At 37.7% G+C, this 25,314-nt stretch overlaps 1 protein-coding gene across 4 annotated transcripts in view; it reads left to right on the forward strand.

The window, feature by feature from the left end:
- The window catches only part of Cpeb4 (cytoplasmic polyadenylation element binding protein 4), a 62,228-nt gene that overhangs the window by 15,172 nt on the left and 21,742 nt on the right, over positions 1 to 25,314 (forward strand). For 2 of the 4 annotated variants that reach the window (XM_021213548.2, XM_021213549.1), the window contains exons 2-3: positions 5,136 to 5,217; positions 21,686 to 21,736. In XM_021213548.2, the coding sequence (XP_021069207.1) occupies positions 5,136 to 5,217; positions 21,686 to 21,736 (133 nt within the window). The remainder of the gene's footprint in view (positions 1 to 5,135; positions 5,218 to 21,685; positions 21,737 to 25,314) is intronic. The other 2 variants (XM_021213550.2, XM_021213551.2) reach the window with 1 other exon arrangement.

Genomic DNA, 25,314 nt, shown 5'->3' on the forward strand with positions numbered 1-25,314 from the left:
CTGTGCTGCTGAACTCAGCAGGGACTTGCTTATGCAGTAAATTGTATAAATTTTCCTTAGTCTTAGCTTTTATTATTAAATGGGAATAACAAATTCTAACTTAGGAAGTCTGATGCTTATAATTAAGACAGTGCTGATGCAGTACACAGACTGATTGTAGGTACTTACTTGGTGCTCAGTACAGAGAAGTTCAACTTTTCTTCCAAGGGAGCCTGGGGAAGGTAGTGTGAAACAAATATATTTGTTGCTTGTGGGGAGAGTGTTGTTTAATTTTTATAATATATTTTATCTTCTCAAATTGAACAGGCAAATTTTTTTAAAAGTTTGTTATTTTGCTTTATGTCTGCATAATGGGCTGCTTTTCCTTGTAAAGAGGTCTGGGGCTATAGTTCTGTAATATTTTTTTTTCTTTTTAACCCCACAGAAGGCCTCAGGTTCTAGTATCTAAGAACGAAAACATTCAATTTCTTACTTTCAATGACCTTTACCTTTTGTAGACTAAAAGTGAACATTGAGTAGTACTTTAAATCCACATCTTTCGTTTTTTTACGTAGATGTCAAAATTGATAAAATATACATCCTTCAAGAGCTCAGACAGTTACAATATTGGCAAGCCAAGAGAAGAAAATTGGCTTAGGATATAGCTTCTTACCAGAACACTTGCCTAGCATATGGAAAGCCCTGGATTCTATTGCCAGATCTGCAAATACAAACAATTGAAAAGAATTTTGTGCTAAGATAAGATAGTAAACATCTAATGAAATCCCTTCCTTTTCTGAACCAGGAAAACCTTTTGCAGAACAGCAGCGTCCTGCAAAAGTTGAGACTTCCTAGTGTCTAATACTCACGGCACTGACTTAGGCTAGTTGTTCTAGTCATTGGCTCAAGGACAATTAAAAAGAACTGTCACTTGATAAATTTTTTATTTTACAGATACTTTCTGGGAAATAGATCTTAGGAACAAATCAGCAATTATATGTGGTTCATTTTAGTTGAAAGAGGCAAAAGGGGAAAACATTTGGAAATCAAACCCTACTTAATAAACTCCACTTTGAATAGGAAAACTGGCATTGTTTGTTCCGTTCCTATGTGCTAGCCTTCCTAATGTATCTCTATCATTCTCCCTACTTCCTATTAGCACAAGATAGGATTGTTAAAAAATTAAATGTTAAAAATAGAAAAAAAAATCACCAAAGGAGAAAATTAAGAAAAACTTTGAATCCTCGTTGATAAAAAGCTAACTTGACAAAATATGTGCCTTTTGACTCCTTGAATTACCAGAGCACTGAGGAAACAAATGTTCTATAAATGTAGCTTATAATAAGTCTAATTGCTAATATTAAAAATTGTGGGCAAAAATACCCATTTCATTAAGGTTGGAAAGATGATGGTGCTGTACCACTGAGCTCTTAGACTTTGCGTCTCATTATCAGTGATCTTTTGTGGCTTTCATTCCTCCTAAATCGTATAGAATCTGGGAATCTGCCTCAGCACACTGCTCCTAAGTGTCAGTATCAATTGATCCAAGTTTATGTATTGGCATTTACTTGTGAGACTGTAATTATATCACAATGAAGTAAAAGAAGAATAGTATAATATAAAAAGGATTGAGGTAGGATTTTAATTTAAAAATTACTGAAATTTACATTTTTCATTTAAGATTCTAGTTGGACATACTTTTTCAGTTAAAGTGAGTGGTTGTTAAATTTAGTAGACGTCTGTGTTCCAGGCAGTATACATGGGGCCCAGGTAGCCATGGAGTTGTTTACTACATTTTTTAATAAAGTTTTAAGTAAGTTTACTAAGTCATTTATTAGTGTCCCATTAACAAACAGAAGCTTTCTTGATCTATTAGAAGTAGCTTTTATAAAAGAAGCTACATAAAACCACTGTTATATTTTGTATCAGCTGCTTCTCTTCATATTTTGATTGGCAAAATACAAATTCTAGAAATTCACAAGGCTAGTACTGCTTTAGTTCTATGGAAAACAGTAAGTGAGTAAGTTGTTTGCCCTGTCGTTCATTTTGCATTATGGAAATGCACACCTGTAGTGGGCAATGTATAAACAAACCTTAAGACAGGGAAATAGAGAATAAATATTTTACATGCTTAACGCTCACTTGAAGGCATTCACCCATATGTGGTTTTAGCAATCTTTTTGAGCTCCTGTATCCAGTAGACATGCTTAACACAGTGATACAGAAGGATGGGCAGTGCTCCTTAACCCAGTTCACAGCATGGACACAAAGAAAATGATATTTCAACAAAGACATCACTGTCGAGCTTCTGCCATCTCAGGCTCTTTCTTCTAGATAGTCCTGTATGACAAAGTGGTAGGACTGACTTGGCTCACATTCACCCATTTGAGGTCAGTGCTGTAGTGGAACATATGGTGTAGATGTCCTACTGGAAGCATTTGATGTAAAACATTAGACCCTGCCCCTAGGACCTTGTCAGAGGATATAGCAGGTGATACTTTGTACTGACTATGGCTTCGGTAGATGACCCAGGTATAGGCATAGTCTGCTGGAAAGAAGAAAAATCCATCTGCTGTGGATTGAGGTAGTGTAAATTGGTGTTGACTTTCAAACCTTGTTTTATGCCTCAGATCCATTTCACTTCCAAAAGAAATTTCAGTAAGGGATTTGATGTTGTGTTACACTTGAAGCCTTGAAAATAGAGTAGTCGGGGAGGGGGTCCTCATATCAGCTGGTGTGTGCTGTCTGTTTGGTGGTCCAGTATTTGAGAGATCTTGGGGGTCCAGATAAATTGAGACTGTTGGTCCTCCTGCAACACACATACAGTAGAGAACTTCTGTGTTCATTCAGAGATGATGCACCTAACCCTCAAGAGACTGGAGGCCCCAGGGAGTTTAGAGATCAAGTAGTGGGAGGAGGACATCCACGTTGAGTCGGGGGGGCTGGGGAGGAGGTATGGGATGTGGAACAGTTGGAGGGTGGATCGCGGGTGGTGGGGGTGAAAATAAAATAAAATATGGAGTGTAAAAAATAAATTAATTAAAAATATAGAGCAGTCTCCCCTTTTACACATTCTGTACCCTAGAAAGTCTAATTCTGGGTGCATGTCCTACTTCAGTGGGATCTAATTGATAAAGGAAGCTGAGGAGTGAAAAATCAGAAAGAAAAAGGTGGACAAATCAGTTCTGGAGTGAGTGGCACTCCTAGAGCAGAATCAAATATTAAAGCACTCCACCCTCTCTTATCCCCACTCTTCACCCCAAATCTCCCACCCTTAGAGGCAGACCTGCAACATCCTCTTTTCTAATATTGGATTAGATCCAGATGTAACTGAACTCCCTAAGATGAAGAGTATCAGAAACCCATTTGTTTAGTGAACATTGCTGGGTATCTATATATGGGGGGGCAAGATAGAGGAGAGTGTTTGTGTTTCTCAGAAGTATAGTGCACAGTGTCACAAAAGAAGAGGGGGAAATGCCAGGAAAGTCATCTTACGTGGAAGATATGCCCTGTTAGCCTAGAAGTTAGATATCAAAAAAAAAAAAAGTAATGTCCCAGCAAGTAAAAATAAAATCAAGAGCAAGGCAGAGCAGTCTAAGGCACTAAATTAAAAGAATATTTTTGGTGGGGGGAGGGGGAGGGAGCTGGCTTGTGTTGGTTGGTTGGTTTTGGTTTTGGTTTTAAACAAGCTGAAACTCTGAGTTAATAAGTAACTCAGAGCTATGTGGATTCTTAGCATCCATAAAGCCTGAGTTTACTACCAAGAAGAAAGCACAGAGACTAAGTGAAAAGTCTGAGTAACTTCGGAGGTGCAGAGCTTATCAGGCTCCTGGGAAGGCCTGAGACTCAGTGGTCTTTGAGTCAGGGGGAGGGCTCAGATGTCTGCATTATCACCTCCTCTCTGAATTAACACCTTCCACTTCTCAAGCTGAGCTTCAGTTTTAGTCATTGCTACATAATTCCCTTCATCTGAGGAATTCGAGCACAGAGTGGTTGTGACTTTTCTTGTTTCTCACTCCAGACTTGATTAAGGTGGGGCGGCAGGCTCCACACTCTTTCTCTGCTTAACTTCAATGGCAGCAAAGTCTAGCCCAGCTTGGCAAGTAAGTAGGCACTGAGGGGGATTTGGGGTTTCTCGGCAAGGTACGCAGTCTGATCATTGCCGTTTGTCCTCCATCCAAAACAAGGCTAGGTTTATAAAGAGTAAATGCCTTTTTATGTTGGAGAGTGTAGGCAGACAAGCTTCATTTGTTTTGGTTTTTTTATTGTTGTTTTGTTTTCTTTTTGCTTTTGTTGTTTTGTTTTGTTTTTGCTTTTCCAGACAGGGTTTCTCTGCATAGCCTTGGCTGTCCTGGAACTCACTCTGTAGACCAGGCTGGCCTTGAACTCAGAAATCCGCCTGCCTCTGCCTCCCAAGTGCTGGGATTAAAGGCATGTGCCACCACTGCCAGGCACAGCTTCATTCTTAAAGCAAGCTCTGTCAAAGTGAAGAAAGCAGTGTCTAGTGTCATTATTCTATCATAATTCATAGAGAGTGGAGATCCTATCAAAATCACTAATTTTTATATGTACATGTATTTGTAGTGTAGTATATGCTCTGGTTATGGTAGGAGTGTGCGTATATATCTGTGTGTCCATCAGGTTTCTCCCCCCCCCCCAATCTCTCTCCTGCTTTGATTTTGAGACAGGGTCTCTCATTCACTTGACTGACTGACTCTAAGACTTATTCTGCACATTGTGTTTGAGGGATCTGCCAAATTGATAGAGAGCTACTGGAACAGTTTGAAAAAGCTTACCCTAATATAGTCTTAAGTGTGGGAGAAGATTAGTTTTCTTTTACATTTATTACTTTTCTTAAGGCGAAGGCTCGTTTTAATGATTTAGTCTTTATTAATAAAAGTGATACTTTTGTTGAATTCTTGTCAGAAATAAAATCAGTCCCTAAAGAGCTCTGTGCATTTTTGAGCTTCTTGATGTTTTAGAAGTGCTAGAGTATGTTCTGCTAAATGCAACTTATTTTCCTCTTGTGTAGGTAAATATAGGGGAGAGGATTACTTGGAACTGAGCCTCAACACATACTAGTGCTCTGCTGCTGTGCTATCTCCAAAGCTTCAAATACTATTTTAAAGGTGGTCTATGGCTGTTTGTGTTCACAGGATCGCCCCAGGACATTTGACATGCACTCACTGGAGAGCTCACTCATTGACATAATGAGAGCTGAAAATGATTCCATTAAAGGTAAGTTAAGAAATAGAAAATAGAACTATTCTATTTTAGTAATAGTTAAAAGTATATTAGCTACATATTCTGGTAAGCAATATTATTACTATAAAGTCATTGTATCTAGTAAGTTGTATCAATTCTACACATAAACTTTTTGTTAAAAAGTCATATTTATTTGGTGAGCATCTGCAGTAGAACCCATTATGATACCAACTAAGAGTACTGAATGAGTCCTAATTGCTAAGAGTAGGCAGTTAAGACCATACTCATCACTGGTGTGTGACAGACAAAAAGCTCAGAAACCTAGAGGTTCTAAAATGTGACAGTAATTACATAACCAGGGAGAAATCACATGTAGTGACTTTTGGCTTAGTTTTACAACTTAAAAAATGTCCTACAGTTCCCGATTAAAATCTTTTATAGTTAATTTTTTTTCTTTATATGATGATTTAAAAATACTATCCCTGCTTGTGTTCTGGCCTCAAGTTTGTTAGTGACTGGCTATGTTACAGATTTTAACAAATCTCACTAGGCCTTTTCTTCTTGCTAAGAGACTCACGGTCACTTGAAGCCGTAAAAGCTAAATACAAAAGCATGGACCCACCTCATACATGGAATATAGATTTATCTTTAATGTCTCAGATCATTACCATGTAGCCAGATTGATAATTGTCAGAGTAGGTGTTCTCTAGAGTCCTGATGAAAACTACACAAAAGGAACCCTTTTTCCTTGTCAGAATCTGTTTACTAGGAAGCGCTACACATAGAGCTTTGCACGGAGGCTGGTAGCCTGCTGCGGTGGTGACTAATCTAGCCCATTTTCCTGAGGTTAGTTAGCATGTCATACCACTGATACAGTAAAACCTTTAATATTAAACTTACTTTTCCTTCACAACTATTTGGGGTTTTAATTTTTTTTTAAATTTTTGAAATCGTCATTCCCCCCTCATACACAAACACACATTTCCCTCTTCAACTGCTTCCATATCCCCAATAAGGAATTTTTGTGTTTCCTGAAGATATGAGAAATAATGTGTATAATCATCCATCTCATGAGGTCACTTAGAAATAAAGACGTTTTGGAGATGTTTAGGCATTTTTTTTTTTTTTTTTGAAGATCCTTACTGAATGCCTTGTGGAATTCTGGGTACATGTTCCAAGATCATGCTCCATATGTGAAGAGACTCTTTTAGAGTTTACTGGGTTTAATAGGCCTGTAACTCAGCCTTTTCCACTTTCTCTTTTGTCATAAAAATGAGAGTCTAAGGCCATTATTAGCACCAGAAAATTGTACTTTTTCAGAGTAGCTCAAAGAGGAACATGGCAGTTTCCTGCTTTTGTACTCTATAAGAGATTACCAGTTTGGGGACATAGAAAAAAAGGTATATGAGGGTTTCTGTAGTACCCTTTGTTACTTGTGAGCTTATTATCATTGGAAAGATTAATTACAGGAAAGGGATGTAAAGGAGATTTGTGAAAAGCGTTTACTAGATTCTTACAGCAGGTTCTTGAGAACCTCCTTTGTACTAGATGTTGGAAAGTAGGTAGGACAGCAATAGGTACAGTGTGTTAGGTTAGGGTTCTGGGAAGCAAGTCTCTCACTAGGGTTTAAATATAAAGAGTTTTGCACCCATCGTATAATTAACTGAAAGATTTCTTTGGTTTATCAATTTTACCCAGGATTTCTAAGGTTAATTTTTCTTTTTTAGTTTTATAGATTATTGTGTAAGCTTCACTTTTATTTTATATTCTATATAAAATTTATCTTCACTAATATTTACTTAGGTCTCTTCAGCTGATTCTGTATGGGAAGTCAAAAGTTAAGGGACAGAAAAAAATCTGTGTAGATGGTCTAATGTGGGAGCGTAAGGAGGCTGTGGAGCTGTAGCAAGACGGAGTGGCAAGAACAGCTCTAGACTTAACTGTCCTTCCAGCTGTGCTGATGAGTGTGTGCTTTACATGGCAGCATGTGTCTGTCAAAGTCTACATATGGCCTGGCTCTGTAAGACGCTTAAGAATTAATGTGGATTTTACTGTTATCTACTAAGTCGTTCATTGTGCTTTATCACATGAGAAAGCCAGGTTCAGTTCCTTTCAGTATTAAATGAACCTGGTAGCTGTCTTTTTGCCACTTTCTAGATTATTCTTTCTTCCACCCTTCTCCACGTTTTTTCCCTCACCCTTTCAACCCCCTAGCACTAGATAAGAGAGAAAAAAGGGTAGAAGAGAAAGGAAAGAGCTTGAGTAAAGTCAGGGTGTGGAAAGGGGGTGATGTTTGTCATTAGAGTACTTCCTGCTGATCAGGGGCATGAGTTCCTTGGGGCAAGTTTGATCTTTGATGTCAGGATATCTCATTTCTTCTTGTTTCTTTTTTGCACACAGCAACCAACAACACCTCTGCCCCCTTGGAGCCCTAGCTTTTATACACCCTCTGAAAAGTCCCCAAAATTCCAAAAGTCACACAGTCGCAGACACTATCTGCAGATGGCAAAACCACCACAAAGAGCACAAGCCAAGTCCTAGAGCACAAGCTACAGACAGCTGCTGGGGACAGTCTGAAACAGCATGGTATCCTATACCTGGGATTAAAAGGAAAACATATTCTTATAATAGTTCTGTGTTTTTTAAAGAAACAAAACTCCAAAATTGTAACTACAAAACTTCACATATTTTTTTCTTTAAAAAAAAGGAAGAATTCATAGATGGAGGCATGAGCCTAAAACACCAGTTCATAATTCTGCTTGGCTTTGAAAAGTCCTAACCCTTGTGTCAGTGCAGTCTTCACTAGCAAATGAGGCACCATTCAGGGCACTGCCTCATCTGCAGACTCCTCTTTGAGCTAGCGCCTTTCATACTGTGATGCTTAATTCTAATAGTGATTCTATCTTAAGATTTTGTTTAAAAGTGATCATTACCTTTACCTTAAAAACAATCCATTGTCCTCTAAGTCAGGCACTAAACCCTGCCAACCCATCTAAACAATAAATCACCCTCCTAGTGCTCCTTCCTCAGAAACAGGGCAGAAAATCACCATTCATTCTGTGAGATCACCATACCTCTTAGAAAAATGTCGATTTTAACTTGAGAATAGTGTTAAAGACTTAATCATACACAGACATTTTGCACTTGGGCTAATTTTGCATTGAAATAATTCCATAGAACATGAATGACCTCATTTATTTATCTCTTATCTGTAGTTCCTCCTAGATAATCTGTGTTTAGATCATAAAGCCTAAAATTAATGTGGGCACTATAGTGCAAGTCATTGTTGCTACATATATTAGTTTAAATGAGGGGAAAAAGTTACAAAGGAGAACTTGCATTTTCTGTTTAGGAAAATATTTCCTTGGTACGGAGGGTTAAATGGTTAAATTTTTTCATTTTTGCCATCAACAAATAAGATACTTGATATGTCTAGAGGCTTCAAAGGTTGTGTTTGAATTTTGTTATGGATGTGTTGTTGATTCCAACTGGTTTCTTCAAAACTTTTAACAGATGTTCGAAAGGACTTAGCTTTCATTTGACCATGAATATCAGAGTTTTTTCTGGTTTTAAAATAATGTTTAAATACTGTTTTTGTTTTTGTTTTTGTTTTTGTTTTTTTTTAGAGCTTTTAAGTTCTTGTCATTTGCTCCATGGCAGGGGCTCAGCTGTTTGGGGAGGAAAAAGTCCTCCATAGGCTTTATCTTTGTGTCATTGCTGAGGTCACTTGGCAGGTCCTTAGGTTATTTTTATCCTGGAAACTGTATTGCCTTTTCTATAACCAGTGGCAGTGACAATCCACAGAAGCTTGTCCCCACAGACCAGTTTTGTTTTCTTTGTTCCACACCCAGACTCATATGCCAAGAGTCTGAGTCTCTGAGTTTTGATTTCCCCATGTGGCACCTTGAGCATGGGTATAATCCTGTTAGATTATCAGGAACAAGCGATGTTCTTCTATTTAGATGTCCAGGAGAGTGTTTGGGGGAATATTGATATTTACTGTACTTTTTTTCTTGCCTATGACATTGGTACTTTTTACAAAGGGAGTAGCAGGTCAGAGCCAAACCTGAACACAGCTGTTTCAGCCTTCTGAAGCATAGGTGGATACATGAAGTAATCATAAAATGTGTTTCACTTATATGTATATAGTAAGAAAGACCCTTAACAAGCATGGAGCTTTCTCCCTCAGCATGTGCAAGGAAAAAGCTGAAGTAGGAATAAAGTAGGAAGTAGTTTATGGAATGAATCAGATACATTGGGTAAAGAGACAAAATTAGTACTTAGAATATGTCAGCAATTCCATATCATAATAGTATTGAATATTTTAAATCTAATATATAAAGGCAATTTAATATCCAATTTGCTTCATTTCATTCATTAGAAAGCAAATTAAATAGCAAGATTACTGCAACAACAAATGCAGTCCATAAGTCTTGCAACACTGTAGTTGTTCTTCAGGTATTAACTAAATTATAAGTCAATACCATATTTTTCCTTTGAATATAATGAAAATGGAGTCTTTTGTATTGTTTTAGAGTAAATAGAATAAATTTTGCTTTCAGTTTTGGGGAGGAATGAGATTCAACATATTTATTAGCAATGATTCTTACATATGTGTTTCAGACATGTCAAATGCTAAATCTGCATGTAAGCAATAATGGTTATTTGTAGTGCCTGTTCTTTATGAAACCTTCCGTGCCTAAGGACTCTTTTAGAAATGTATGTGATGCATGTTTCTGCCTCACTTCATAACTCATAAGGATTTATTTTAAGAACTGTGGACTTAACACAAGAATGTTCTGCATTTTAATTCCTGATTGCCAAAAGTGTTGTGACCTTCCACTTTAAACACTTTGGATGCTTTTCTCCTTCTTTATATATTAAATTTCAGGGTCTTCCCTTACTGTTTTCATTACTGTACATTTTTCCCCTTAAACAAAAGATTAACTGCATGGGCAAGTGGTGATTCCATCTGTGCCTCTTTGTTGCTGAGTAAAAGAATTTATAATAATCTTTTTAGAAGAAAATCATGAAATTCAGTTGAAGTTCAGAGTGCATAATGTTTGTTTCATTAATTTCATATGAGTGATGGTTAGGATAATTATGCAAGTTCTTTATCTGTCATTCAAAGATAATGAATTTAGTGCTACTTTTTGGGAGAGATTAAATAATGGCTGGCAAACCTTTCTTTTTTTTTTTTTTTTTTTTTTTTTTAATAAGCCATTTTTTTTTTTCGAGACAGGGTTTCTCTGTATAGCCCTGGCTGTCCTGGAGCTCACTTTGTAGGCCAGGCTGGCCTGGAACTCAAAAATCCACCTGCCTCTGCCTCCCGAGTGCTGGGATTAAAGGGCAAACCTTTCTTATATACAGTTCTCTTAATGTTTTTATGTTCCAAAATGTAGTCACTTAGTTCTCTATTTTAGAGACCAGATAATGTATACTGATATGCTGAGGCCTTCAACTTGATTTCATGTAGGTTCTGATTCTGAGAGAACTCTAGACTGAAAGCTATTGAATGAGGACTACAGTTGGTCATTTATTTGTGTCATGTCTTATGAACCTGAAATAATTTGGCCATAAACAAAACTTTCAAAAATGAAAGGAGTTCCCATGAAAATAGGCTAGACTTTAACATAATGTTTAATTTCCAGTCAGAAGTACATATGATGTGGGATGTGTGTGTGTGTGTGTGTGTGTGTGTGTGTGTGTGTGTGTGTGTGTGTGTAGTATTTTCTTCTTTTCTATTTAAATGGTGGCCTCTGTCTATATGAAGGCAGATCACTTCACCCTCTACCAACCATTTAAAGGGCTAGACACTTTCCTTCAAGGGGCAGATAGCACACAAGATACGAACTGCCATGAAGAAAAGCCAAAAAGAACAGGGCAAAACACTAGTTTTTCTTGGATTCACAACCAAATTTCCCCTCTCAATTACATTACTATTTGTGTTACTATCAAGTGTCTTTTGGAAAATTGGGGGAATCTTAAACATTACATGTATTTGAGTACAGACTCAGCCAAGCAGCTTTCCTGCTTATGGGACCAAGCCTTCTGAGAACACTGGTTTCTTCTTGTCCCCTTTGGATGATACCAAGTAGCTCAAAGCAGCTGAGCAGGGAGTGGTTGTGGTTTCCAAAGTAGAAAACTGCCCTACTTCTAAAAGTCTCCTGAGGAATGGAGTGAGAGACATAGCAAAGAGTATAATTTCAACTGAACTACAATTAACTTCGTGTGCGGGTGGTTTGAAATGAAGGGTGTTTCCTCCCCTGCACTTTCCCTTTCCTAGCTGGGGACGTGGAACCTCCTGAATAGCCTTCTCGTGGGCTGGTGGTGCCTAGGACTGGACCTTGGCTCTGTATGGAGGCAACAGCACTCATTGTGAGGAAGAAGAGGTCGGTGTGTTTCCTTGAGGCACTGCTGGGGTGGGTCCTGCTGAACTCTGAGCAGCCGCTAGTTTTCAGGGTTACTTCTGAGCAGGATTTATTGGATACTTCAATCGCTGTGTCAAGAGAGGTAGACTGTGAACTTGCTGGTTTATCCTTTTAGATTTGGGGATTCTATCTTTAAAAAGCAGGGGAGGAGAGACTAGGGAATGGCCTAGGTGAGAGGGAAATGTGATGTTGAACGTTGGTTTGCTAGTAGAATTGAATTGACATCATCCCCACTGTGCTTCTGAACTGAACCAGTTACACAGAGCACACACATCATGTTTACCTTCAGATCCACTGTGTCCTGCTTGCATACACAAGTTGAAAGTAGTGATCCTCTTTCCTCTGCCATACATCTGTGATAGAATATTTGATACTTCTTTTCATTCTAAAAATTATATAAGCAGTTGTCACAAGCAAGAATTTATCTTATGTTATCTATGATGTGAGATCAAAATTGCCTAAGCAGTTCCATATTTTCTTTTTGAACATTGAGCACAAAGAATCCTATATTGAGTCTGCAAAAATTGGCTGGTCATAGTCACCTTAGAAAGGTGCCACAACTCTGACTTTATCTGGATGGCAGGTGAGGGTAAGGAGGGCCAGGGCCGAGGAGTAATACTAAACCATTTATGTTATTAGAAGGTTAATGATCATAAGCATTTTCAAAAGTTACCACAGAACATTATTATTTTCAGCCTCACTAAGGCTCCCATATCCTACGGCTGCTGTGACTTAATTTTGTTTAACATACAGTGGGACAGTGGCAGGGGAAACTGATAAAGGTACAAGCCAAATTTGGTAGACACTTTTGAGATAGCAAGCACTAGTAAAGTAACACATTGCAAATAATTTACACTGCCACATTAAGTATTGGATAGAGCTTAAATAAGCATGGATTATACCAGACAGACAAAAAATAGTACTATTCTCCATTTACAAGTGAAAGCTGAGTGAGATTTTAGCAAGTTTTCAGATATTGTTAGCAATTTGTCAGTGGTAAATATTAAACACTTCTGCTGTATAAACGAGAAGAGGGGTTCAAAATTATACAGCCCCATGCTGCTGCTACTTCCTGCCTGTATTAATGCATGTACTATATACTTTTTGATGATGTCACTTATTTTTCTAGTTTTTCTTCTCACAAGTTTCTATGAAACGTTTATATGGAGGTATTCTTGCTAGTGCATTTCCTGAGAGCTACTAAAACAATCCCATGTGAACGTACCCATTTAATAAATACGTTGTTGTCTCTATTGAGTGGTCCTCGGGCCTTCCTTGATCATGGTGTATAGCCTCACCTATGGTATTGGGGGATTTTGGCAAAGGGAACCAGGTTGCCTGGTTCATACCTGTCATAAAAACATCCAAGATTCCTTTTGCAGTTAACTTAGCTACAGCATGGAAAGAACAGTCCAGAGTGTGAAGAAATTCCTTCCTGGAAAGGGAGAAATGGCTCAGTAGGTAAGAGCCCTTGTCATGGAAGCATGAGGACCTGAGTTCAGATCTGAACCCCTGTAAAAAGCCAGAAGTAGTCATGTGCCCACTCATTAACCGTGGCGGTGTAGCTCCAGGTTCAACAAGAGATCTGTCTCTGAGGAGTAAGGCAGGAGAATGATAGACCCTGACACCTGATGTCATCCTCTGGCCTCTGTGTAAGCACCACCTGCATATACACTACACTAACATACACACTGTGCGCTCATACACACGCATGAGATTTTTAAAAATGATCTGATCTGCTTGGAATATTGTGTGCAGTTAATTCTTTATCAGCTGTTTATGCCTGACTTACATTTCCTTTTTACTTCATGGTGCCCATGTACTCAATACCACAACTTAGAAGGGAAGAAAAACAGCAACAAAACCCAGTGAATTGTTCCTGTTCGGCAGTACAGTTTGAATAAACTTAACTAGTTTTACATGGTTACTACTCTGAAAAAGACATGAGGATGGCAATGCTGCCTCCTGAGCTTCAGTATTCTAATTGGCTGTTCTACACTTGTGCACCCAACTCTAAAAGCCGGGTTTTGTTTATTCTGAGTTGTCTGGAAAGCACCCCAGTTGGACTCTGAAGGGAAGGAAGTTCTAGAATCTTTCTGGAGCCCCGGGGGAACATACCAGTGTTATACATCAGAAAAGAGTCAACTAACTAGAAGACCTCCTTTTTAGTGCCTGAGAAATTAGCAATAGAGTGTAAATATTTGTTCTAAAGAATAGTCCTGAATAATAGAAACTATAAATAACTCAAAAAAATATAAAAATGTCTACTATCTATAAAATTATGACTAATAAATGTCTGGCTTGATTAAGTAAATAGACATGTTTAAGTCAGCTGAGCTCACCCTGATAATCAGAAGCTGTTCACTCAGTGGTTCTCAACCTTCCTAGTGCTGTGACCTTTTAATACACTTCCTCATGTTGTGGTAACTTCCCAGCCATAAAATTATTTTGTTGCTACTTCCTAACTGTAATTTTGCTACTGTTATAAATCCTAATGTGAATATCTGATATGCAATCCCTAAAGGGGTTGTGACCCTTAGGTTGGGAACCACTGGTCTAGAGGCAAACTCTTCACATAACTAACTGATTTAACCCTAACAAGTTTCGAATTATAGTCTTTCTGCATGCTACTCAATACTAAACATTGTCAAATCTTCTAATGTAATATACAGATGGATGATGGTAATTTAAAGATCGATAGGTTCCACCCTTTCATTTATAAGTGAGGGAAATAAGATCGAGAGGAAAGCTACCAACACAAGGCCACATCACTGGTAATCAGAGAGCTAGGTCTGAACACAATGCCAAATGTGTTTCTTAATTATTTATTAATATTTCAGGAAGTTTATTATAGGCTAAAACAGGGGTTCTCAACCATTGCAAACACATAATTCTAATGGTGTTGGGAACTAAAATACTGCTCAGTAGCAAAATTACATTCATGAAGTAGCAATGAAAATAAGCTTATGGTTGGGGGCACCACAACATGAGGAACTGTATTAAAGGGTCACAGCATTAGGAACCACTGTTCTAGAAGGAAGTGTTAATTTGGGCTTTTGCTTCCAGAGCATTAGAATCCATGATGGTGGCAGGAGCAGCTAAGAGCTCATATCTCAAACAACAAGCAGATGGTAGAAAGTACATTGGGAGTGGCACAAGGCTATTAAACCCTGAAGCCCAGTCCCGCTGGTATAACCTCCTCTAACAAGGCCACATCTTCTCAGCCTCCCTAAACAGCTCTACCAACTGGAGACCAAACATTCAAATGTCTAAGCCTATGATGAACATTTTCATGTAACTCACCACACTTTGCATATGCATGATTGTTTTTCAAAAGTGCTTGGATACTGATATAATGCAGTTAAAATGCATTGATAGGTGTTACTGAGTTCTTACTGATACTAAGGTTTTAGTTGTTTTGTTTTTATGTCCTAGATGAGATAAAGCTAGGTGTCTTTGTTATATAGTGAAGCCACTATGAAATATTTTCCTTGTAACAGGTCTTAATATTTGTTAAAGATTTTGAGATAGTTCTAGAGAACTTCTCTAATTGTTCTGCTTTATGCTTCTGCTGTTATGATGTTCCCTAGGACCCCAAAGAACATAGTACTATAAAGGAAGAAGAAATACAAGATGAGGAAATGAAAATGGAAATGTATAAGTCACTTACCTTATATTGTCATCTCCAGCAAATAGCATTTTGGAGCTTCATTTCTATATTTGAAGCGTTATTTGTCATTTGAGACAATTCTAGAAGAATGGGGACAGCTCTGATATGATGAGACATAGCCATGTGGGTTGGACGTCCCCTACATTTGGCTCCTGCCTCTATTCCAGCTCCCAAGATTGTTCATATGCTGTGAGATCCCTTCCACTCTGTGTTTCTGCTTTGAAGTAACCTGGTCACTGTCTGTGGACAGCAGTGTTGATGTGTGTGTGTCCGAGTGGGAGGGTTCTGCTGGCACCATCTCTTTTTAATTCTCTGCTCTTTGGAGAATTGTCTCCAACCTAAATCCTCACAGAACTTTTTCTCTGAATTTTGTGATCTCTAGTTTATAATTGAAAACAGGTAAAGCCCAGAAAGGTAAAACAACTTTACAAAGGTAAAGTTACTCAATTTCCCAGTAAGGGGGAGAGGATCACTGAAAGGAGCATTGCCTCGTGCCTCATATTCAGTGGCTCAAGCATTTGTAGTGTAGCTGGAAAGAAGGAAACGAACATAAGATGTAAACAGCATGGCTTTACATGCGTCCATGGAATAGGCATTAATGTTTCTTAGCTTCAGTTTAGGAATTCAATTTAAAATATGTATTATCATGATTCATGGTAATCTTCTATAGAAGGTGTAGTCCTCACACTGTCTGACTCCCTGTTACAGAATGGAGACTGGTGTTCTAGCCACTGATTCTGATGCCTCAGGGCTGTCCTGGAGCCTATGTGGCTTGTTCCCTAGGTGACTCAGCCCCACTGCTTTCTTTCCCTTCCCTTGCTTGATGGTCTGTTTTTCTACTTTTCTTGCCATTACTTACATCTTCCCCTCCTTTCTTTACCAGCTGTGGCTGTTTTAATTGGACAAAAAAAAATATATGCCTGGTTTTTGTTTTTGTTTTTTTAATTTAAACTTTTGTCATTAATCTGGTATCATAACATCCTCTTAAGGCAAGTTACCCTGTTGCCCTGTCCTCTCACTGCAGCATCCAGAGTCAAGAAGGCTTCTGGTGAGGTTAAAAATAGCCTTCCTGCTTGCTGGTTTGTTGTTAGCTTTCCTGGCAGTCGGAAATCTTTTGAATTCCTTAATTAGGTCAGCTCCTTGGTAGCTGCTCTGCAGACATTCCCTTCTGCTTGGAACTTTTCTTAGTTGCTTTTAGGCCTTGCAACTTTACAGCTGCCTTGAATTAGTTGGGTAGTCTTTCATTCTGTAAAAATATATTACATTGGCTTTTAAAATCTTGTTTTCCACTGTCCTGTTACAATTTAAAATTGGAATTTGAGGTTTTGGTACAAAAAGGTGCCCCTTGTTTATATTAATACTCGTAACTTAAGTGAGTTTTGAGGTTTCCCTTTCCTGAAATTCTTCTGCTACTGTGCTAGTTATGGTAAAAGCTGGGTGCTTGAGTTTTGCCTTCTCTTTTTTTCTCAGAAAAGATATACACCCCCCTATTTGCGACCAAAGATACTAGTAAGCTTCTAATTCCCTGAAGCCAAAAGATTCCCTGGATTATTGTTGCCTTCTCCAAAATTCCAGTTTAGTACTTACTAGACAAAAGAAGCTGCCTGGCATCCTTTCTCATGAAGGTGGAAAATCATTGCTTATATTTGCTTGTTGTTGGAAACGGGAAAGGAATTGCTATTAATTGCTGAACTACTACTACACACTAGGGGTAGACCGGTCTTATCACTCTACAGAGCTTATTTTAGGACTCTCTCACAATGCCTATAAATGGAAATAGAGATCCCTGTGTCCCTAATATTCAGCAATATGAAATAAATGACAAGACTGTGATTTTATCCTTTTTCCTGTATCTTCTAAGGCAAGAGATATCACCTCCTCCTGCCCCCTCCCCTCCTTCATGCAGCAGCTAATTGCTGAGTACTTTCCTGTGCCTGGGCTCTGGAATCCAAGAGTATAGGTCTGTTTGCAAAGAGTTTGCAGCCCTGGAGGAAGAGATAGCAAGTCTGACAGCTAGTTTTGACTGACAACACAGCTAGAATCACTGTGAAGGGAAGACCAATGAGCAATTCTACAGTTTGGCCTGTGTGGGCTTGTTACTTGAGTTAACTGAAATAGGAAGACTATATCCTGAATGATACCATTTTAATGGGCTGGGCCCTGAACCAAGTGAATAGGAGAGAGTTAACTGAGCACTAGGAAGCATGCTCTGGCTGCTCTTGACTATGGATGTACTTCAGGTTCTTGCTGCCTTGATTTCCCCACAATGACGGGTTGTAATTTAGAATTATGAGCAAAATAAAACCTTTCTTCCCTAAGTTCCTGCCTGGGGTATTTTATCGCAGCAACAGGAAATGAAACTAAGACAATCAGTAACCTTGTATGAGAGGTGCTACCATACAGAGTGAACCAGAGCATGGGTGCCATGAAATTGGGAAGACTTCCATAGGAAATAAGGCCAACAAGGAGCTGCCTATAGCAGCAGGGTAAGAGATGGTAGAGGGAATGGAGGTGGAGCTTGAGTGGTGAAACATTGGGGCTCAGAGAGAGGAGGGCATTCCACAGGGGAAGTGGCCAGAAATAGAGGTGATGAGTTAGCAGGTCTGGATGTCTGGTGGATTTTGTAAGGGTAGGGAAATGGCTCTGTGAACAGATAGGAAAGAGCACACGTGTAAGGATTTTTCCTGGCTCTCACATTAATGGTCACATCCATCTCATAGAGGGCTTTTGTTTAGCCTTAACTCTATGTTTAAAATGTTTTAAATGGGTCTTTAGAAAGAGCAAGAATCTGTAGCTGGTATCAGTTCCAGTTCTTCCTTTGTGATTTTACATAGAAGTGCTATAAACAGTTGGTTCTAGGACAGGTAGGACCAAAGCCAAGTGAGGTTATGGACTTCGTTTGTTAAGCAGGCTTCTTACCTTAAGGTACAGAGCTTAGTGAGTCCATTGCATAGGCCACAATGGCAGTAGTTCAGCATTGGTGTAAATACAACATCAGTATCATAACCAGTGAATTTAGAATGAGCCTTTCGCCTTTGCTATATGTTATCCAGGTATCCATAGCACCATCTTGCCACAAGTATCAGGTAGTGTTGATTAAAAACAAAAATATGTAAAGGCCATTTGTTACCTTTTATCAGAATTTGTGACAGTATAGCTTTGACTTAGATGTGAACTAAATAATCACTCTCAGAGTTTTTCTTGAACAACTACTACAATGTATGCCTGTATACAAACATATATGCAAATGTGTATATGTATGGAAATTGGGAAATTTTAGTGTGGGTCACTGAAGCCCCTTTTCTTTTGGAGTATTAGGTTATTCTAGCTTGAGCCAATTAAGAGAATAACTTAGAATGTCATGCTAATTGGGATTGTATAGGACCAATACAATACATAGGATTGTATAGTTATGTTCTACACAGCAAAGCTGTTATTTCTTATAGAATTTGACTTGTACCATGTCACAAATTGACTATGAAGAATAGGTCATAGCATGATATCCAGTGGCACTGTAGAACATCTTGATAGTTTTCATTGTTTGTGTTTGAAGTATATGCTTTTATTATATAATTTCCTGATGAATCATCTGCAGCGATAATATCTGGGCTTCTCCTTGGAAAATAAATTCTAATTATGAACATAACCTATATATTTTTTACTAATAGAGCACTGCCTCTTATCTCCTTGATGGACTTGCTTAGTCCTAAAAGAGTATGATAGTGCATACTGTTGTACTCTTCTTACTAACTCTTAAGTCTATCCATTTGCTAAACAGTGGTTCTTTCCAACTAGCAGATGCCCAGCATGGAACTGTCAAGTTGGTACACAGACATTTTCTAGCTGTAGAATTTGGTAATGTTTTCCAGAGTCATACTGTATCAGTTGCCTATATTTGGCTAGGTTGAATTGTGTCTAAAAATATAGCCTCTGGCTTCTGTATGAGAGCCTAGCTTCTGCGAGGTTCTGACTCCAAACGCCATAGCTGTCTCCAGAGACACATTGCGTTTCTGGTGATAGTGTCCTTTAAGAGAAGGGGTGCTGATCAGGTAGTGGGTGTTCTGGGATTTTGTTTTGTTTTGTTTTTATGTCTACAACATAATCAATAACAAAAGCCTTCAGGGATTGAATTTTAGCCATCAAATATGTTCATTTGCTTAAAGTCCTGATTTCATCCTTTTTCCTTCAGGAACTAAATTTTAAATGTACAAACATATTTATAGATAGACAAGTTATCAAAAAAATGAACCCAGCAAGACCTCAGGCACTCTCCAAAAAGAAACTGAAGAGAGCTTACACTTGTAGTTTGAAACACACCTGAAAGCTCTAGAACAAAAAGAAGCAAATAGACCCAAGAGGAGTAGACTGCAAGAAATAATCAGACTCAAGGCTGAAATCAACCAAATAGAAACAAAAAGAACTATACAAAGAATTAACAAAACAAGGAGCTGGCTCTTTGAGAAAATCAACAAGATAGATAAACCCTTAGCCAGACTAAGCAGAGAGCACAAAGATAGTATCCAAATTAATAAAATCAGTAATGAAAAGGGAGACATGACCACGAGATATATCTTAAAATGATTATTTCGTTTCTTGAATATTAACAGTTGAAAATATTTAAATCATGTTCTACAAACATCATGGAAATATTACTGATAAAATTTCTCACTTTGCTTGAAATTAGCATTTTGATGATGAAAGAAAGTGATTTTAATAGCTCCTGTTTAACTCATTTCCTTAAAGGATTACTTAGCAACAAAATCTATACATGTTTCATTAAAAAAACAGGTTAGGTTTAATGGTTCATGTCATGCTCCTGTATCACACATCTCAGGTCTTTTTTTTTTTTTTTTTTTAAGTATGCTGCAACAGGAGTAGAATTCAAGCTGTAGTTGAATCAGCTCCAGTAGCATTTACCAGAGTTGAGTACTTGACCTGCACATCAACAGTAAAGAAACAAAACAGTATTTAGTCAGAAATTAAAGTATCAAAATCAGGTTTTACTTCTTCCCTAGCTCCATTTCTCCACGCATTCCCTAAATAGCAACAAGTCGAAATCATAGTGAGAGCAGTTAATTTTATCTTAGAAAGCCACTTTATTTGATTTTAAATTGGTTGCAAAGTTTAACCAGTTGTGGTGTTGGATGTAGGTTAGTTACAGATTCTTCTCTTTTTGTGACATGGGGCATTTCTGTGAGTTCCTTTCAAAGGCAAGAGTCTCACATTGAAGCTTCCTTCTGAAAACTTGTTTGTACATGGTGTTGTAGTGGTGGGACCACATTAGCTCTGGTTCCCAGAGTGTTCTCTGAATTGAGTAGAGACTTGCTGGCATTTAGAGAAGGCCTGGGCCAGCCTGAAGGCTTGGCAGAGTCTCTGCCTCTTCTCTGATCTTCCACAGCCCATAAGCCTCACTGCTCCATGAGGCCAGAGTTCAGTGCTCTTTCCTAAAGGGGCCTTTGTACTTCAGGGTCAGTTAGGTACTGGCAGCTACTCCTGATCATTGTAGAGAATTAGCAGCCAGGTTTTTCAGCCTTTGCTGAACCTGCTGAGGGCTCTCCACCATTTTTTTTTTTTTTTTTGAAGATTGGTAAAAATAGGTACGTGGGGTATGGAGGCTTAAAAATGTTGCCACAACGATATCTATTTTGTGACTTACTGTGTATACAATATGTATTCAATGAGGATTTGTGGTCTGGATAGCTCACGTTACACGTAGAGATACTTCAGTAAGCAAAAATACAGTTTATTAAAGGCAAAGAAATTCCGTTGCCTGCTCTTGCCAGTTTGGGAGATAAGACATCCAATACCTTAAGTACTTTAACAAATTCTTTTTTGGGAATAACTTGAATAGTGATTTTAGCTTCAAAATTTATGACCCATTTCAAACTTGGAAGCTAAGTGACCAGGGCATTTATTAAATATTCACTTTACATGGCCCAAAACCCAAATTCAAAGCTCCCTACATGCCTTTACCTGTGAAAGCCTTTTTCCTAAGGAAAAAGCCACATAGGAAAATATTGTAGTTAATTGCATCCTTTAAAAAAAGTAACAACCAACACAAATGAAAAATATTTTATACTTAACAGGGCATACATATGATATAGAAGCGCATATTTTGGGTGGTGATTTGGAAACAACAATGACTTAGTTAGCTAGTTCATATGTTATGAGCAGTTAAATATGAGAGACACTTTATCACCTTCAGACTTCCCCTTTGGTACATCAATGCTTGACACATCCTCTGATTAGCTATGTTCCTTAGAACAACAAATTCATGTCCCATAATGGAGATTTGTAAATATTTTGCATATTAGAAGCCACCAACTCTGCTCTGTTATTGAATAAGTTTAAACTATCTATGAAAAAAAATTAGTAACAAACGGCCTTCTTTTACCTTCAGGTCGTCTAAACTATTCATACCCAGGATCCGATAGTTCTCTGCTTATTAATGGTAAGTGATAATTGATTTACCTTAGTGAAGTGCACAAACCTAAAATTAGTATTAGGTTAAATATACAAATATAGTATTTGTGCTTCAACAAGTGCAAAAGTGGCACTCATTTGCTCTGCAGTGACATTTATTGATTGCTGTTAATCACCTATTTTAACAATAACTTTTGTCTGTCAAAATTGTGATAGAAACTGTTCTCTAAAATACTGTGAGCCACTTGATTCTCCATTCTGAAATTAATGAAGAGAGTGAGTGTAAATCCCATAATGACAGCCCCCCATCATCAAATACTAGTTAGCGTCTGTAGAGCAAATGAAAAGAGAAGCTAACCAGAAACTTAGAACCTGACAGAGGCAGCTCAAGAAACACAGTGCTTTATGCTCCAAAGAGGAGGTCATGGATTATTTGCCATCAAGGAGAGCATAAAAAAAGATGTATTAGCCTTTGTAGTTTTTCCATAGTCTCCTTCCCTGACCCAAACACTAGTAATGTGCCCACAAATCCTGTTTTATGTGTACATGCCAGAAAAAAGTTAAAGGTCACACAGGGAAGGCAACTACTTACAGAATTAAAGAACTTTAAGGTGCATAGATATTTTTTGTATCACAGTTTAGAATAAATAGATAGAATATAGAAATATTTTTCTTTTTATTTGCTAATGTGTGTGTGTATGTATAGTTAAGGTTTATTATGTGTATTTGTGTGGATATATGTCCCATGTGTGTGTGGGTTCCCGTGGAAGCTAGAAAAGGCACTGGATTCTTTGGAGCTGAAGTTATAGGCTGTTGTGAGCTGCTGTGTAGGTTCTGAGAACTAAACTCAGGTCCTCTGAAAGAGCAGGAATCACCCTTAACCACTGAGCCATATTTCCAGTTCCTGAGGGTTTTTTTCCCCAAATTTCTGATAATTCAGATCTCTGTTAATATCTCCGTCCAAGAATTATCTTTGCTGTACTCTCATCATTCATCAAGCAAACAAAAACAACAAAAACTACCTTGTCTGAATCATATACATGGTAAACGAGTGGTTGAAAATGATGATTATAGTTAGGTCTCGTTTTGGTTACTACTTGAAAATGGTGACCTATGTAGAATATAGGTTTCTTAACCACCCCCAAAAAATCCACAAGAGAGCAGATGAGTGAGAGGTGCTGAACCCTACAGCATTTCTTGAAGCTATGTAGTGCATTAAAACCTCTCACTCTTTGATCAAAGTCAGGTCTCCTTATGCTCAGTGCCAGAAATTTATCATCATGGTTATCGTCATCAAGGTTTTCATCATCATCTATAAAATAATGCTGCTGTACTATTCTAGCAGAAACAATAATAATATGCTCATAATATAATATAGTAGGCACAAAAGTATCTACACTAAAACCTGCCAACCTACCACCTAATGATGATGGCATAAGGAGGACCTCCCGTTCACAGGTTCACAGGGCAAGGTATACCTTTTCCTATAAACTAGATCCAGGCTCAGGTCCAACTGGTGGAAATTACAGTGAGCTGAGATTTGGGATATGACTGAATGATCCCAGGCAAAATAGTTGTCTTTTATTTGTGTTACTTACTTCATGAAGTTGTTTAGTTGGATCAGTTGCCTCTGGGACTCATCTTTGTTAAGTGTGAAAAACATTCTAGTAGCTTTTCCTTAAAAATCAACACATTTAAATTTTTAAAATTCTTTTGTTATACCTTTCTTTTTCCTATTAATATTTATTTTTATGAATAGTTAATTTTCAGTGATTCTTATTTGGCAAAAGGGAAAATAATGATAGCCTTTTCCCCCCCAAGTATTTATGTTTTGAAATTGTATTGGTTCATGGACAATAGAGGGAGCCTAGATACTTCCTTTTCATTGCTTCTTATATAGAGCTTTTATTTATTATAAAAGTATATCGACTGGGGTTAGTATCATTAATATCATCTCAAACTGAAAGATATAAAGATGAAAACTAAAAAAAAAAAAAGAAGAAGAAGAAGAAGAAAAAAAAAGAAACTCTGGCTCTTTAAGCCAGACCCAAGCATGTGAGGTCATGATTGCCATGGTCCCAGGTTCAGAGGGCCCAACAAACTAGGATTGGTCAAATGTGACCTAGTGTTAGTTTTTAGTAGGAAACCAGTAGGACCAGAAGCTGATCTCTTCATTTGTAGTGAAGAATGAAACTTGTTGTTAAACCAGATAGCAGAACTGCCAGACTCATTCATTCTTCGGTATTAAAGTCAAATGTACTAGAAGATTGTTTAAGTGGGGGCAGGAGAGATAATTTATATAGTTAAAATATAAAGTAAAATAGTTTTAAAAGAGGCTTAAATCAGAGGCTTTTAGAAAAGGACAGCGAGGCCTCCAGCACATTGACTTGGGTGTAGGCGTTGGCTATTCCTTCAGCCATGTTTATGAAACAATCTTGTGAACAGACCCCCTTCTATAATAAACTGATCTTACAACACTGATATATTAGTAGCTTTCTTCTTAGGTTAGATTTTGAATGTATTTATTTTGGAAATCTGACATATGGAAGTAAATGTGCTTAATGAAGACAAATTCAGAATTACAGAAACCTCCTCCCTTCTCCCAGGGTTGAAGATTAAATAAATATAGCTAAATCACTTATCATCATAACAAACACATAGGAAGTCAAACTAAAATCATTCATTTTTTAAGCTAAGAATAATAACACTAAAATTTTACAAATGGGAGCAACAGCAACAAGGGATTTAAATTGAGTAAAATCTGCCTGGGAAACACGGGTTCTTGTTTGTTTGTTTCCTTGCTATTGAGAGAAATAACACAAACCACTACTTTTTTTGAACATCACTGTTTTAATAACATGAAATACAAGTACAAAACATTGTACAAGTATACTTTTTTACTACACAGAGATGGAATAACATGCATGTGTTTTTACCAGAGTCTGTATCACCCAGTACTTTTACCACAGTCAGTACCAATGGCTTTCCAGAGAGTATATCCATCCTATGTAAATTTTATCATGAATAAAAAAAGCTTACAACTCTTTTCAAATAATGCAGATTTATATTATGTTACTATTTCTGTTCAAGATGCCTTAGAAAACTGTTACATAATATAAAATTATCTTAGCTTAAAGTTTTGAATGGGTAGTACTCTCTCACATTGATCAAGTCTCCTATGCTGTCACTGCAGACACAGTATACTTACTTGGGATCAAAGTGTTATGTATGTCAATAGCCCTCATACTGTGTAGGAAAGCAAATAACAATTTTCTGAAAAGTTCAAAGTATTATAAAAGCTACTGGTTAGGCAGAAATGCATGAAAACCCATTTACAGAACAAAACAGCAACAAAAGATGATAATGCCCTTTAAGTACTAAAGATGAACAAGCTTACAAATATTGGAATTGTCTGTCTTTCCTGCCTCTAAAAGGTTTACCACATCAAGTGAGAGTAACATCAGTCACTAAAGAAAAAGAAAACTGCTCTGGTGCCCATTCAGCAGTTTCCATAGCATTCCTCACAGTTCTCGGCCATTTCAGTTAGGAGTTGTCTTAGATAAAATAAAACAAAAGCAGCATTACATTTTAGGGAAATATGAAAAA

Source organism: Mus pahari, chromosome 14 (genome assembly GCF_900095145.1).
Source record: "Mus pahari chromosome 14, PAHARI_EIJ_v1.1, whole genome shotgun sequence".
NCBI classification, from domain to species: Eukaryota; Metazoa; Chordata; class Mammalia; order Rodentia; family Muridae; genus Mus; species Mus pahari.